The sequence below is a fragment of the Tursiops truncatus genome, chromosome 10 (assembly GCF_011762595.2).
Source record: "Tursiops truncatus isolate mTurTru1 chromosome 10, mTurTru1.mat.Y, whole genome shotgun sequence".
In the NCBI taxonomy this organism is placed as follows: domain Eukaryota; kingdom Metazoa; phylum Chordata; class Mammalia; order Artiodactyla; family Delphinidae; genus Tursiops; species Tursiops truncatus.
The window spans coordinates 61,985,389-61,998,569 of record NC_047043.1 but is presented as its reverse complement, the minus strand read 5'-3'; the positions used below and the strand labels follow the sequence as shown (position 1 = coordinate 61,998,569).

General features: G+C 43.9%; 1 protein-coding gene across 2 annotated transcripts; it reads right to left on the bottom strand.

Moving 5' to 3' along the window:
- Positions 1-399: 399 nt before the first annotated feature.
- On the bottom strand, positions 400-6,061 carry FAM240A (family with sequence similarity 240 member A). Of its 2 annotated transcripts, XM_073787888.1 has the most exons (3): positions 5,936-6,061; positions 5,711-5,856; positions 400-1,346 (listed from the first exon to the last, which is right to left on the bottom strand). In XM_073787888.1, exons 2-3 carry the CDS (start codon positions 5,851-5,853, stop codon positions 1,244-1,246), a joined length of 246 nt encoding a protein of 81 aa, XP_073643989.1. In that variant the 5' UTR covers positions 5,854-5,856; positions 5,936-6,061; the 3' UTR covers positions 400-1,243. The 2 variants fall into 2 exon arrangements, with proteins under 2 accessions (XP_073643989.1, XP_019802541.3); XM_019946982.3 differs by lacking the exon at positions 5,936-6,061 and having other exon boundaries at positions 5,711-5,859.
- Positions 6,062-13,181: the final 7,120 nt, after the last annotated feature.

The window sequence follows — 13,181 nt, the reverse complement described above, 5'->3', positions numbered from 1 at the left end:
TCATCAATCTCAAAAGAACCCAGCTGGGATTCATGGTTTATTAGTTGAATTGAATCCCAGGTTGAATGAGAGACCATAGCAGGAAGCAGGGCTCCAAGCCCTGTTTCCTGGATCATATGAGTGTGGAATCTGAGGAAATGCTCCCCCAATTCTTCTTGCCTCCTGGTGGCTCCCATCTGGGCTCCCTGGGGCTGTGGATGGAAGCACTTTAGGGCACATCAGGGCATTTAGAGGACTGGAACACCACACTTGCTCTGTTCAGAATTGCCTCTGCCTTGCTCTCTGTGTCTCCTGGTAACACTGCCCCTTAAATATGTAAGGCTTTGCAGGCACTGCCTACAACCATCAAGTACTTTACAGCATGTATCTCTCTGCTCCTTTGCCCTGGTTGGGAAAGGTTGCACCAGGCCTAGTTACAGTTTGCACTTTTAGAAGCAGCAACCCTGTATGGGGACCTGAGAGATGGCTGGGCAGTGACAATGATATTTCAAAGTCCAGAATCTATGTGACAAGCACTTTGTTCGGGTGGCCAGATATACTTTAGCTGAGCTGACAGAGAGCCAGCCAGTGCCAGCATGTGGAGATTTAAAAGAAGGCAACAAAATGAAGAGCATGTATACCAGTGATGGCATGGCAACCAAGTTTTATTAAAATTATTCCGATCTTATTGAATGGTTCTATGTAAACATGTTTTTGAATAAGCCTATTAAATTCATGTGAAGAAAAATAATATTAGATCAGTTAATTTGTAAACCTTATTTTAAGGACTATTTACAGTATTTTTATTTCTGCAGATGGGTGCATTTCTCTTCTCATAAAAAGAAAACAAGAGAAAGTATTACATGGTGCTGTTTCCTAGGAGAAATGTGGAGCAAAACTAATGTGCGATGTTTAAAGTATGACCGTGAAAATCATCCCCCCTCATGTGCTTAGAATTTCAAATATTGGGATTTCAAAATTAGAAGATAATTATATGGAAATAAAGTATGCTGCATGGAGCTTTGCTGTTAGATAATCTCGTCTTTAGACACATTGGGGATAATATTCTGGTCCCCATGCAGAGAGGACTGCCTTGGCTAATAATTGCCACTCAGCAGTGGGGAAGGATTCACAGGTAAATCCCCACAGGATTTACAGGTGGGGGAAACACTAGTATGGGATCTGTATGGTGTAGCAAAGGGACTCAGGGATTTGCACTGGCTTGTCCTGGCAGAGTGACCTCAGTGCTTTGTATCCTCTTGTGTCAGTGAAGCTCTTGGCCAACATTGGCCCGCTTTTCTGTCTCATCTGAATTGTTCCGTAGTCTCAGCTTTGTTTCCAGTTTCTGCTTCCATTCTTCTCTGAGCCTGAAAATAGAAACAAAATAAACACAAATGGAGTATTCATCTCCATGGCTTTTGGTTCAGGGAAGCTTCCTTCCTTTTTATTCTGAAGGTGTCTGTGTATGCATGTGTGTGCATGCATGTGTTCAGGTTTTAAAAGGTATGCAGAAGACTTGCAAATTTAAATATATACATATTTGAACTCTCACTTCTGTTTGAGCACTATTCTAGTCTTAATTCTCTGACATTTCCCTTGAAAGTGCAATATCTTTAAAGTACAGGAGGGGGGAAAAAACTTCAATCTAGAATTATTTACCCAGCAAAGCTATCTTTCAAAAACAGAGGTGAGATAAAGTTGTTTTCAGATATGCAAAAACTGGAAGAATTCACTACCAGCAGACTGTCACATATGACATGTTAAAGGAAGTCCTTCAAGCAGATGGAAAAATGACGCCACATGGAAATCTGCACAGTGGAACGAAGAGCACCTGGAAGGACATCTGTGTGTGTGCGTATTAATGATTTTTTTTTTCTTACTATTTAAATCTCTTTAAAAGATAGTCAGTGGTTCATGGGAATTTCCTGGCGGTCCAGTGGTTGGGACTCTGCGTGCCCACTGCAGGGGGCACGAGTTCTATCCCTGGTCAGTGAACTAGGATCCCTCAAGCCGCACGGCAAAACTGTTAATGATGTAATATGGCGTTTATAACATATGTGGAAGTCAAATTGTACTCTGTATAATAACACAAAGACCAGGAGCGGAGAGATGGGACTATATGATTGTAAGGTTCTTACCCTCTACAGGAAATAATGTGTCACTTGAAGGTAGACAGTGATAAGTTAAAGATGTATATGTAAATGTTAAAGCAACCACTAAAATAACACACAGAGATATAGTTAAAAAGCCAAAAGAGGAGATTAAATGGAATCATTAAAAATATTTAATTCAAAAGTAGGCAGAAAAAGAAAGGGAATAAATAACTGTTGAGAGAAAAAGGTGACAAATAACAAGATGGTAGATTTAAACCCAATCATACCAATTAATGTTAATGACATAAGTAATCCAATTGAAATGCAAAGGTTGACAGATTGCATTAAAAAATATCCAAATATATGTTGCCTATAAGAAACTCATTTTAAATATGAAGACATAAATAGGTTAAAAGTAAAAAGATGGAAAAATATCCCATCTTAACCCTAATCAACGAAGGCTGGAGTGGTTATATTAACAACAGACAAGGTAGAGTTCATAGCAAAGAATATTACCGAAGAGAAAGAGGGTTGTTTTGTAATAAACGGTTTAATTCATCAAGAGTATATAATAATCCTAAACATTTATGTACCTAATACAGAGCTTCAAAATACATGAAACAAAATGTGATAGATCTGTAAAGAGAAATAGATCTGCAAATCTTCAGTACCCATATTTCAAGCATCAGTAAAACAGACAAGAAATCAGTAAGGATATAGTTGAACAACACTATTAACCTACTGCTCCCCACTAATTAAAGGCAGTAACTCCCCAACATCCCTCTTCTGTCAGTGTTTGTTTCTCTATGATAAAAATAACAAGGAGGAAACTGAGGCACAGGGAGACTTGCTACTCATCCGGAGGGCTCTTCCTTTGGCATCTTGCTGGTGCTATATTCAATCCTGGATTAAGTGGGAGTGTGGAGGAGGCAGGGGACCTGACATTTGCGAGCCCTGACCTTGGGCCCTGCCCCATGCTGGGTGCTTTAGGCACATTTTCTTTTTTTTTTTTTAAGATCTTTTTGATGTGGACCTTTTTTTTTTTTTTTTTTTTTGGTACGCGGGCCTCTCACTGCTGTGGCCCCTCCCATTGCAGAGCACAGGCTCCGGACGCACAGGCTCAGCGGCCATGGCTCACGGGCCTAGCCGCTCTGTGGCATGTGGGATCTTCCCGGACCGGGGCACGAACCCGCGTCCCCTGCATCAGCAGGCGGACTCTCAACCACTGCACCACCAGGGAAGCCCTGATGTGGACCATTTTTAAAGTCTTTATTGAATTTGTTACAATATTGCTTTTGTTTTATGTTCTGGTTTTTTGGCCACAAGGCATGTGGGATCTTAGCTCCCGGACCAGGGATCAAACCTGCACCCCCTGCATTGGAAGGCAAAGTCTTAACCAGTGGACCATCAGGGAAGTCTCTAGGTACATTTTCTTATTCAAGCCTCAGAGCAACCTAATGAACCAGAGCTGTCTTCTACAATTTATGAAGGGACAACATGGAGTAGTGGTGAGGAGCAGAGAGTCTCTGGAGCCAGACTGCCCAGGTTCAGATTAGAAGAGGCAGGAGAAGGATAAATAAGAAGTTAGAGCTTTGCGACCCCACCAACCAAAAGTGTCTTTCCTGCAGTCTTTTTTATGTGCATGGAGAGATCCTGCACACATATATTTTAATGTTTTAATAAACCACAGTTTGTTTCAGAGCTTATTTTATTCACCCCTTGGCTTACTCCTTGCTTAGAGACAAGGTTTTTGCATCTTCCGCAGGTCAGTTTCACTCCACCTGAGGCCTTCTGTGTACTGCCCTGGGGGACACACACGTGGCACAGGCCTCAGTGTGGCCTCTGGTGTGCTGCATGCTGAGTGGCCTGGCCTCGGGGGAGGAAGATGGCAGGGACTCCTCAGATGACTGGCCACCTGACTCAGCTTCTCTGAGAATCCCTGGACAAGATGCCCTGACACAACGCCTCAGCAGGTAGGACAGTCTGCTTTTTCTTGCCTGTGGCCAGGAATATGGCTGAGCAGGTCTCTGCATGTAGAAGAGGCTGGGTTTGCCTCTAGGGCTCAGGACGGGGTTTTGGAAGGTGACAGTGAATATAACTCTTGTGAGTTCATGCATGTTCTCAGCCTAGCAACCATGGACTGACAGTATGGAGTCACGGGCCCTGCCGTTGGGCCAGCACACACCTGTCCCACCAGCAACTGGCTACACACTAGCTGTGGTCTTAGTGCACAGACAGTGGCTGAGCTGTTCCCTATGAGGGGGTAGACAGCCCGACCTGTCTTTCCCTGTGTTCTGTGGGTGACCCCCTGCAGTCATCGAGAGGCAGTATGTGTGAGTGTGGTGAGGTGCCACTGTTTCCAGAGACAGCAACCCTGGTCTGCTCATGTGAGTTACTGCTCTCCACTCGACTTGCTTGGCTAGAACAGGGATGCACACCAGAGGGCTGAGAGCCCATTGGCCCTCCTCCTAGAACCACGCAGGACATCCTGTGTCTTGACCCAAACGAGCACTGAGAATTAATTGGTCATTGTCTCCTTTGCTTGATTGCCCTTCATGGATACATCTGCTGATCTGCTCCCCAAATTTAGTGTAACCCTCACACGCTAGAAATGGTGACAGAAAGGAGAGATTTTTCTGTTTATACAGATAAGAACTAGAGTGTACATTTGTTAGCTTAGAAGAATTTATTATTTTTATTTATTTATTTTTTGCCGGCGCGTGGCATGTGGGATCTCAGTTCCCCTACCAGGGATTGAACCTGCATCCCCTGCAGTGGAAACATGGAGTCACCAGGGAAATCCTAAAGAATTTTTAAAATTACTGCCCATAACCATAGATGGTGACAGGACCATATGCATGGAAAATCAAACTAATTATGTCCTCTAGGATGCCCATCTAGCATTCCTCTGGGGAAATCAATTTTGCTTTTAAAAAACAGACAAGTGTGGGGCTCCCCTGGTGGCGCAGTGGTTGAGAGTCCGCCTGCCGATGCAGGGGACACGGGTTCATGCCCCGGTCCGGGAAGATCCCACATGCCGTGGAGCGGCTAGGCCCGTGAGCCATGGCCTCTGAGCCTGCACGTCTGGAGCCTGTGCTCCGCAATGGGAGAGGCCACAACAGTGAGAGGCCCGCACAACGCAAAAAAAAAAACCCAAAACAAACAAACAAACAAAAACAGACAAGTGTGGGTATGATGTGTCCATGTGGGTTCATGGATTGTAACAGATGCACCTCTCTGGTGGGGCATGTTGCTGGTAGGGGAGGCTGTGTATGGCGGGGGAGGGGGTGTATGAAAGCTCTCTACTTTCTGCTCAGTTTTTTTTTTTTTTTTTTTTTTTTTTTTTTTTGCGGTACGCAGGTCTCTCACTGTTGTGGCCTCTCCTGTTGCGGAGCACAGGCTCCGGACGTGCAGGCTCAGCGGCCATGGCTCACGGGCCCAACCACTCTGCAGCATGTGGGATCTTCCCGGACCGGGGCACGAACCTGTGTCCCCTGCATCGGCAGGCGGACTCTCAACCACTGCGCCACCAGGGAAGCCCTCTGCTCAGTTTTGCTGTGAGCCTAAAACTGCCCTAAAAATTAAAGTCTATTTTTAAAAATTAATTATCAATAATAAAAAATAGACAAGCCACATACTTTGCCAGTGCACTTCTTCCCAGGCGATGCTCTTCTGATTCTCGGTAGTAAGTCTGTTTGCCAATTTCTCTTTCCCAGAAGCGTTTGAGCTCGTCACAGGTGTTCCGGCAGAAGACCTCCCGGCGGACGTACTGATTGTTCATCCCCTGAAAAAGAAAATATCAGCCGAACCCCCGTAGAACACGCTCTCTTGGACTCTGGAAGGTACAGACCCTTGCTATTTACCTGAGGGAGACCCAGGTCAAGCACAGGACCTAACAGGGAGGTACACTGGTTTGTTGACAGGATCCAGGGATGTGAAGGCAGAAGCTCCCTGCTGGAGCCTGGCGTGTCTCAGGCACCTAGCAAATAGCTCTGTCCTTCCTTCCTCCTTACAGATGAACGGCCCCTTGGCTTTTTATCAGCAAGTAGTGTGTGACAGGCATTTTATGTCTTTAGTTATCACCACATCCCCATGAGTCAACATTCCCTTCCTCATTTTAAAGGTGAGACATTTGAGGAGTGATAGAATTTGCTTGTGGTCCCACAACTGTAACTGGCAGAAGGCAGGCTGCACACTTCTGAATGTTTTCAAGCCCTTTACTAAAGAGGTTTGTCACAGAAAATGGTCCCAACATCTGACACAACCGAGCAAGCAGCTTTGAGGTTTGTGCGTACCTGTGTGTGTGCACATGCTTGTGTGTGAAATCATACATATCAGATACTCAAAAATGGTCACTTTTTTACACGAAGAAACCCCTGCCCAACTCCTAGACCTTGGTTGGTCTAGCAGACAGGTCAAAAGCAGGGGCTGGAGGGTGAGAGTGGGTGCGGGGAAAGGAGTTAGTGGGCTACTGGAAATGTCCAGGGAGGAGCTATGACCAGGGGGTAGAGGCAAGGGTAATGAAGGCATTCTGGAGGTGGTCAGCGCCACGTGGTAAACAAAGGTGAGGGATGTCAGTGGAGCTGCACTGGCTGTGCCTGTGCAAAGGTGGGCAACCAGAGGAGGAGGGCCATGCAGAGTGACCTTGAGCAGTGCTGGACAGAGTTTGAGTTGCCTGGGCGTTAACATTCAAGGGGAAGTACTGAAGGGGCATCTGGACACCTGGGTCTGGAATCAGCATGAAGGTCTGGATCACAGCTCTCTCAGAGGGACTGACAAGGGCAGTGGGGCAGGGTGGAAGCAGAGAGGGGTTTGAAGCCAGACATTCACTGCAGACCTATTTGTCCATTAACTTGATGCACCTTCTGTTTGACAATAAGTTCTCCAGGCCTCAGACTCCTCATCTTTAAAATTTCTCTGAAGATTAAATTTGATCATGAATATTCAATTGTTTCACAGTTTAGAACTTTTGTAGTTCTAAAACCTCATACTGTATAGGATATAGTGTAATCATTAACAATAAATAATCATCACAACCTCCCCCAACTTTCTTTCTATAGACATGAAATAATTCTACTTCTTTTCTCTTCTTTCTGGATCAGTGTCTATTGACCTTGGCCGACCTTGGAATCACTTGGAGAGTTTTACAAAAAACAAATGCCAGTCCCCAGGGAGTCTGATTTCATCAGCCTGGGATGTGGCCTGGGTGTCAGGATTTTTAAAAGCACCCCCCGTGATTCTAATGTGCAGCCAAGGTGAGAACTCCGTCTTTGATCCTGTCCTCTTGTGCGATGGGTCAGAGCTGGCCCCAGGGACGCTGAGGTAGTGAGGGCTGAGCATAGGGATGTCACAGCAACAGCCATCTTGCAAGGTAAGCACTATTCCGCAGGTTAGAAAGTTGAGTAGCAATTTGGCTTTATCGAGGTCATACAGCTGGTAAGTGGGGCAGCTGTCGTAATCAGGGCCCAGGCCCCACCCACTGCCCCCAGCTGTCCCCTAGGGAGGAGGAAAGTGACTTTCTTATCCCCTGGAAGTGCTCAGTGATCTCATACGTTCCTGGCAAAAGAGCAGAGATCCAACTGACCTTGCAGTAAGCCCTCAGAGTTTTTAGGAAATGTGATTATCCTATGTTTTATTTAAATATATTAAAGCATGTACTGGTGCTCAATAAATATTTATTGAATTGAATAAATGCCCCCCCATCTCCAAGTTATCTTTATCCTGAAGAGCTGGCCTGGAAGTGGCAGTGGTCCCTGTGGTAGTGCTTCAGGCATTGAGGGAAAGTCTGTGGGGCCAGTGAGGGGAACCTTGGAGTCACCTGGCCTGGTCTGAGGGCTTCGGGGTGCTTCCTAGGGGCAGGGACACGCAGGACGAGTGGGTGGGTAGGAGCACCCAGGATGCAGGAAGTGGACTGTGCAGAGGCCTGTGGTGAGAGCACCACAGAACCAGAGTGACAGAAGCAGTTGGGGTGGCCTGGGGTCGAGGTGAGGGAGGGGAATGACTGCAAAGGGGCCTGGGGAACCTTTTAAGGTTGTGGAAATGTTCTGTATCTTGCTTCTCATGATGGTTAAACAACTGTATACAATTGCCAAAACTTACCAAACTGTACATCTAAAGCAGGTGGATTTTATTACACACAAGTTATGCCTAAATAAACGTAGAAAGGGACTTCCATGGTGGTCCAGTGGGTAAGACTCCACGCACCCAATGCAGGGGACCTGGGTTCGATACCTGGTCGGGGAACTAGATCCTGCATGCGTGCTGCAACTAAGAAGTCCTCATGCTGCAACAAAAAGATCCCGTGTGCTGCAACTAAGACCCGGTGCAGCAAAGATAAAAGAAATAAAATAAATAAATATTATAAAAATAAAATAAAATAAGCGTAGAGAAAAATTGTCTTCTGTCTTTGGACTGGAGATTCATCCAAGCTCCCCAGCTCTAACCTCCTGGGAGACCCAGCATCTCATTGTTAGGGTTTAGCCCATTCCTTCACGGGTAATACATGTTTCTGGGAGCATTGTGTTTTCTGGCTTCTAAAATGTGCAGAAATGTGATGAGGAAGATATCAGTAGTTGGAAAGCCCTTTGGAAACAAAGGGGATTGTCCTTGATAAATAAATGGCTCTATTCGTCTGTATCTGCTCAGCTAAGAATACCATCCACCAGACTGCACTCCGCTCAAGACAATCAATAGTATTCCTTCCAGTCAATCACCACCAACCCAGAAAAGCCATAACGTCAATGACAATTATGAACTTTCCTTCACAAAATTAATGAGTGCTTAAAGAGAACGACAGTGTATAACACCTTCACAGAATTCAGTTAAACAAAGTGTGTTGAGCTTGTCACCATCTGTGAGGCATTTGTGGTGCACCAAGTGCCAAATGATGTTAGTGAGTCAGCTGAAACAAAGACACATTTGTCCATTGTGAGCGCTAATTGCTGTGCCAACCATTTAATCTCCTAAGTCTCTGGTTACTCAGAGTATTAAACCCAAACTGAGGAATGTGAGAGTTATTTTAGGAAGAATTTTGACGTATCAGTTATTCCTGTGACTCTCGGCTAGTGTGGCTCACTGCATCCCAGCTGACTGTGTGTGCCACCAACGTACTTCTTGCATACCCAACACCTCATAAGAGCAACTATTTCATGGTTCTTTTTTTTTTTTTTTTAACAACATTTCAAAAAGCTTCATAAAGATCATGGTTTGAAGTAGGGTTCTAGTTCCAGATAAAATGGAGGAAGCACACTCTACCCGTCTCTCCAAAGAACGCAGCTCCAAAGCCTGGACAGAATACTCAGTGCAACTGCTTGTGGACTCCAAGAAGTAAACAGTAGCAGGTGGATTGGAGAAGAAGGCCAGAATTCCAATTACCATTGAATGGCGCTAAGTTTTCTATTTTTATTCTGGTATCCCCAGTTTAGACTCAAGTCAACAGGAAACTCAGAAGTGGGAACGTGGACAGAGAGAGCTCCAAGCAGTCCTCTGATTCTAGGAAGAAAGGAGACTCCTGATGCTCAGAGAATGAGGGAAATCACTAGTTTTCCTTTTCCCTATTCTTGCGGGTCTCCAGGAAATTCCAAGGCGAGGGAGCTTGGCAGCATCAATGGAATTGACCAGCAGCAGGGCCTGCAGAGATGCAAAACCCACCTGCTCAGATAGGAGGAGCTGTGGTCCTACTGGATGGAGCCGACCCTCGCTGCTTTTTTCTCTCTCTCTCTGTCCTCTCAGCACATGACGAAGGTGTGGGTGCAGCCTCCAGAAGTGCACAGCAGAGCAGGTAACTAAAGCCCTAAGTTTCTGGCCAGAGGATTGAAAAAGGGGAGTCCAGGGAATTGGAAATTACCAGGGATACCACGGAGGTGGGTATCCTTAAAAATTGCTCATGAGCACCTAGGCTGGCCTGTGGGCTGCACATGTGTGGATCTGATCCCAAAGAGCAGAACTTAGTAGGGAGGAAATCACCAATGCAGAAAAATTGGGCAGCAGCAGCAGCCAGCTAGATCTAAATGTAATGTATAGATCTCTACCCAGTGACAACAGAATACAGATTCTATTCAAGTGCCCATGAAGCAAATCACAAAAAATAAATTCCTGGAACTAGTAAGTGAGTTTAGCAAAGGTGCAGGATATGAGTTTAATACATAGAAATGAGTGTATGCTACCAGTGAACAATTGGAAATTGAAATTGAAAAGACAATCCCATTTACAATAACTCCCCCCAAATTAAATACTCAGATATAAATCTAACAAAACGTGTGCAAAATATGGTTGCTAAAAACTGCAAAATGCTGAAGAATGAAATAAAAGAAAACTTAAATAAACGCAGAGACATATCATGCTAATGGATTGGAAGACAACATAGCAGAGATATCCGTTCTCCCAAAATTAATCTGTAGATTTATTGCAATTCTAATAAAAATCCAAATTGGATTTTTAAAAATAAAGACAAACTGATTATAAAACTTATGGAAAGGCAAAAGGACTAGAGTAACTAAAGCCCTTTTGAAAATGAAGAATGAAGTTGAAGGAATTACACTACCTGATTTTAAGTCTTACTATAAAGCTACAATAATGAAGATGTGTGATATCGGCAAAAAAAAAAAAAAGACATCAGAGATAAGTCTCAACAAATAGTGTTGGAACAATAAGATACCAATATGCAAAAAACCCAAACCAAAAACCCCTAAACCCCATACCTTATATAAAAATTAACTCAAATGGATTATAGATCGAATATAAAATGTAAAGCTATAAAACGTTTAAGAGAAAATATAGGAGAAATATTTTTTGTGGCTTGAGGCTAGGCAAAGATTCTTAGACATGACAAAAAGCACACTTCATGAAAGAAAAATTAATAAATTGGGCTTCACCAAAATTAGAAAATTTTGCTCTCCAAAAGGAATGAAAAGACAAGATACAAACTGAGAAAAAAATATTTGCAAATCACGTATATGATAAAGGATTTGTGTCCAGACTATATGAAGAACTTTCAAAACTCAACAATTTGAAAGCAAGCAACCCAGTTAAAAGATGGGCAAAACATTTTAGCAGACACTTCACCAAAGAGGATGCACAGATATCAATTAAGCATGTTAAAAGATGTTGAACATCATTAGCCACTAGGGAAATACAAATTAAATGAAAAGTGCAGAGATACTGCTACATCCTTATAAGAATGGCCAAAATAAAAATGTATATATTGACAATATCAAGTGCTAGAGAGGAGAGGAATGGAGCAATTGGAACTCTCATACGTTATAACTTATAAAGTTAAACATATTCTCACCATATGACCCAGCAATCCCGTTGCTAGTTATTTAGCTTAGAGAAATGCAAACTTAACGTTCTAGCAAAAACCTGTACACCCACACACAGTTCTATCTGTCATTGCCAAAATGTGGAGACAACCAATAGTCATTGAATGTGTGAATAACTGTTGAACATCCATAGAATGGAATACTGTTCAGTAATAAAAAGGAACAAACTGTCGCTACTTTCAATAACTTAGATGAACCTCAAAGGCATTCATGCTGAGTGGAAGAAGCCAATCTCAGTAGACTATATACCCTCTATGATTCCATTTATATGACATTCTCAAAAAGACAAGGCTATAATAATTGCCCAGGGTTAGAGGTAGGGGGAGAGTATAACTGCAAAGCCATAGCATGAGGAAACTGGTGTGTGGTGGGGAGGGGGTGATGTAATTGTTCTGTATCCCGATTGTGATGGTGGTTACACAGAGCTGAATGTGTGGTAAATTCTTAGAACTGAGAACACACAAAAGAGCCATTTTGCTCTATGTTAATATAAAAATCAAAATTTAAAAACAGAACAGAACTATTTTTTACTTTTTGCTATTTGATAAGATTCAGTGATTGCAAAGTCTAAAGATTATTTACCATCCCTGAAACACCACTGAACCCTGCTTCTCAATTGTCACATGGACCAGCAGCGCTGGCATCACCTAGGAGTTGTTATGAATGCAGAGTTTATCAAGACCAAAATCTGAATCAAAATTTGCATTTTAACCTGATCCCTAGATGATTCATGTACATAGGAAAGTTTAAGAAGCTCTGCTTCAGAATTACAAAGACCAGAATTTAGCACATCCTCTTAAGCATCAGTCTTCTGAGGAGCCCACTATGGTTGAGAGTCTCTATCTGAACATTCCTTGAGGATGTTGGTTCCTCTGAGGGTTTTAGCATCTCTCCCTCCATATGCACTGTTTTCATTTACAAGATTTCATCTTATCAGTGCCGTGTTAAATGAACACTGGCACTGATTTCTGGCGCTCTCACAGAGTTTAGCTTGTTTTGAATGTATCACTTAAATATATAAATTAGATATGGAAAAGCCCCATTAAGATTTCTGAGTCATTCCCAAGCAGATGCAAAGTGAGCGTTCAGAGGGAAAGATGAACCCCAGTGGCTGAAAAAGACAGGGTTACAAGGAGTCTATCCATTTGCTTCCCCCAAGAAATACAAGATGAACTTCCATCCCAGGCACACTCAAGTTCAAAATCCTTTACCTTTGAGATGGGTCTGCTGCTGTCTTGATACAGTGTCAAGGAGGGTGAGTATTGCAGCTCTAGGGTTTGCAAAGTCCACGGCCTGTCCTGAAACCTCAGGGCCTCAACCCTTTATATGCCCAGTGGAGGTGTTTCAGAAATGCCTCAGCCTTTCAAGGTTACAGGCACCAAATTAGCAGAATCACAGAGGTCTCATTCCAGGGACATGGTGACGTGCTTCCTGGTGAAAAATAGTTCCCATTGCCTGTTCCCCCTACCCACCCAAGGGCAGGCGAGCTTCTGCCCTGGCAGGCCCTGCAGGGACCATGACTTGGCTGGAACCAGTTATTGTTCAGAACATGCTCTGGATTATCCGTGAGCTTAAACCTGCTGTGCATCAGGCAAAGCGGCCCTGTGCCCTTCAGAGGGTAAACGAGCCCAGGATGGTGTGACAAGTCACACTTTGGGGTCACTTTACAGGACGACTTAGAGATGTGTGTTGCCCTTTGGAGCTGCTAATCCACTCGGGGAGCTTGGTGATGACATTTCACAGTTTGCTTAGTTGTCCCCCAGCAGGAGCAAGAACTGGACACCCCTGA

What these genes read in the sequence shown, in the direction of transcription:
- FAM240A (XM_073787888.1), bottom strand. Translation starts at nt 5,853, where the DNA reads ATGAACAATCAGTACGTCCGCCGGGAGGTCTTCTGCCGGAACACCTGT. An exon ending in GGAAGAAGTGCACTGGCAAA is followed by an intron (nt 1,347 to 5,710) that starts GTATGTGGCTTG and finishes TTCTATTTTCAG; the next exon opens with GCTCAGAGAAGAATGGAAGC.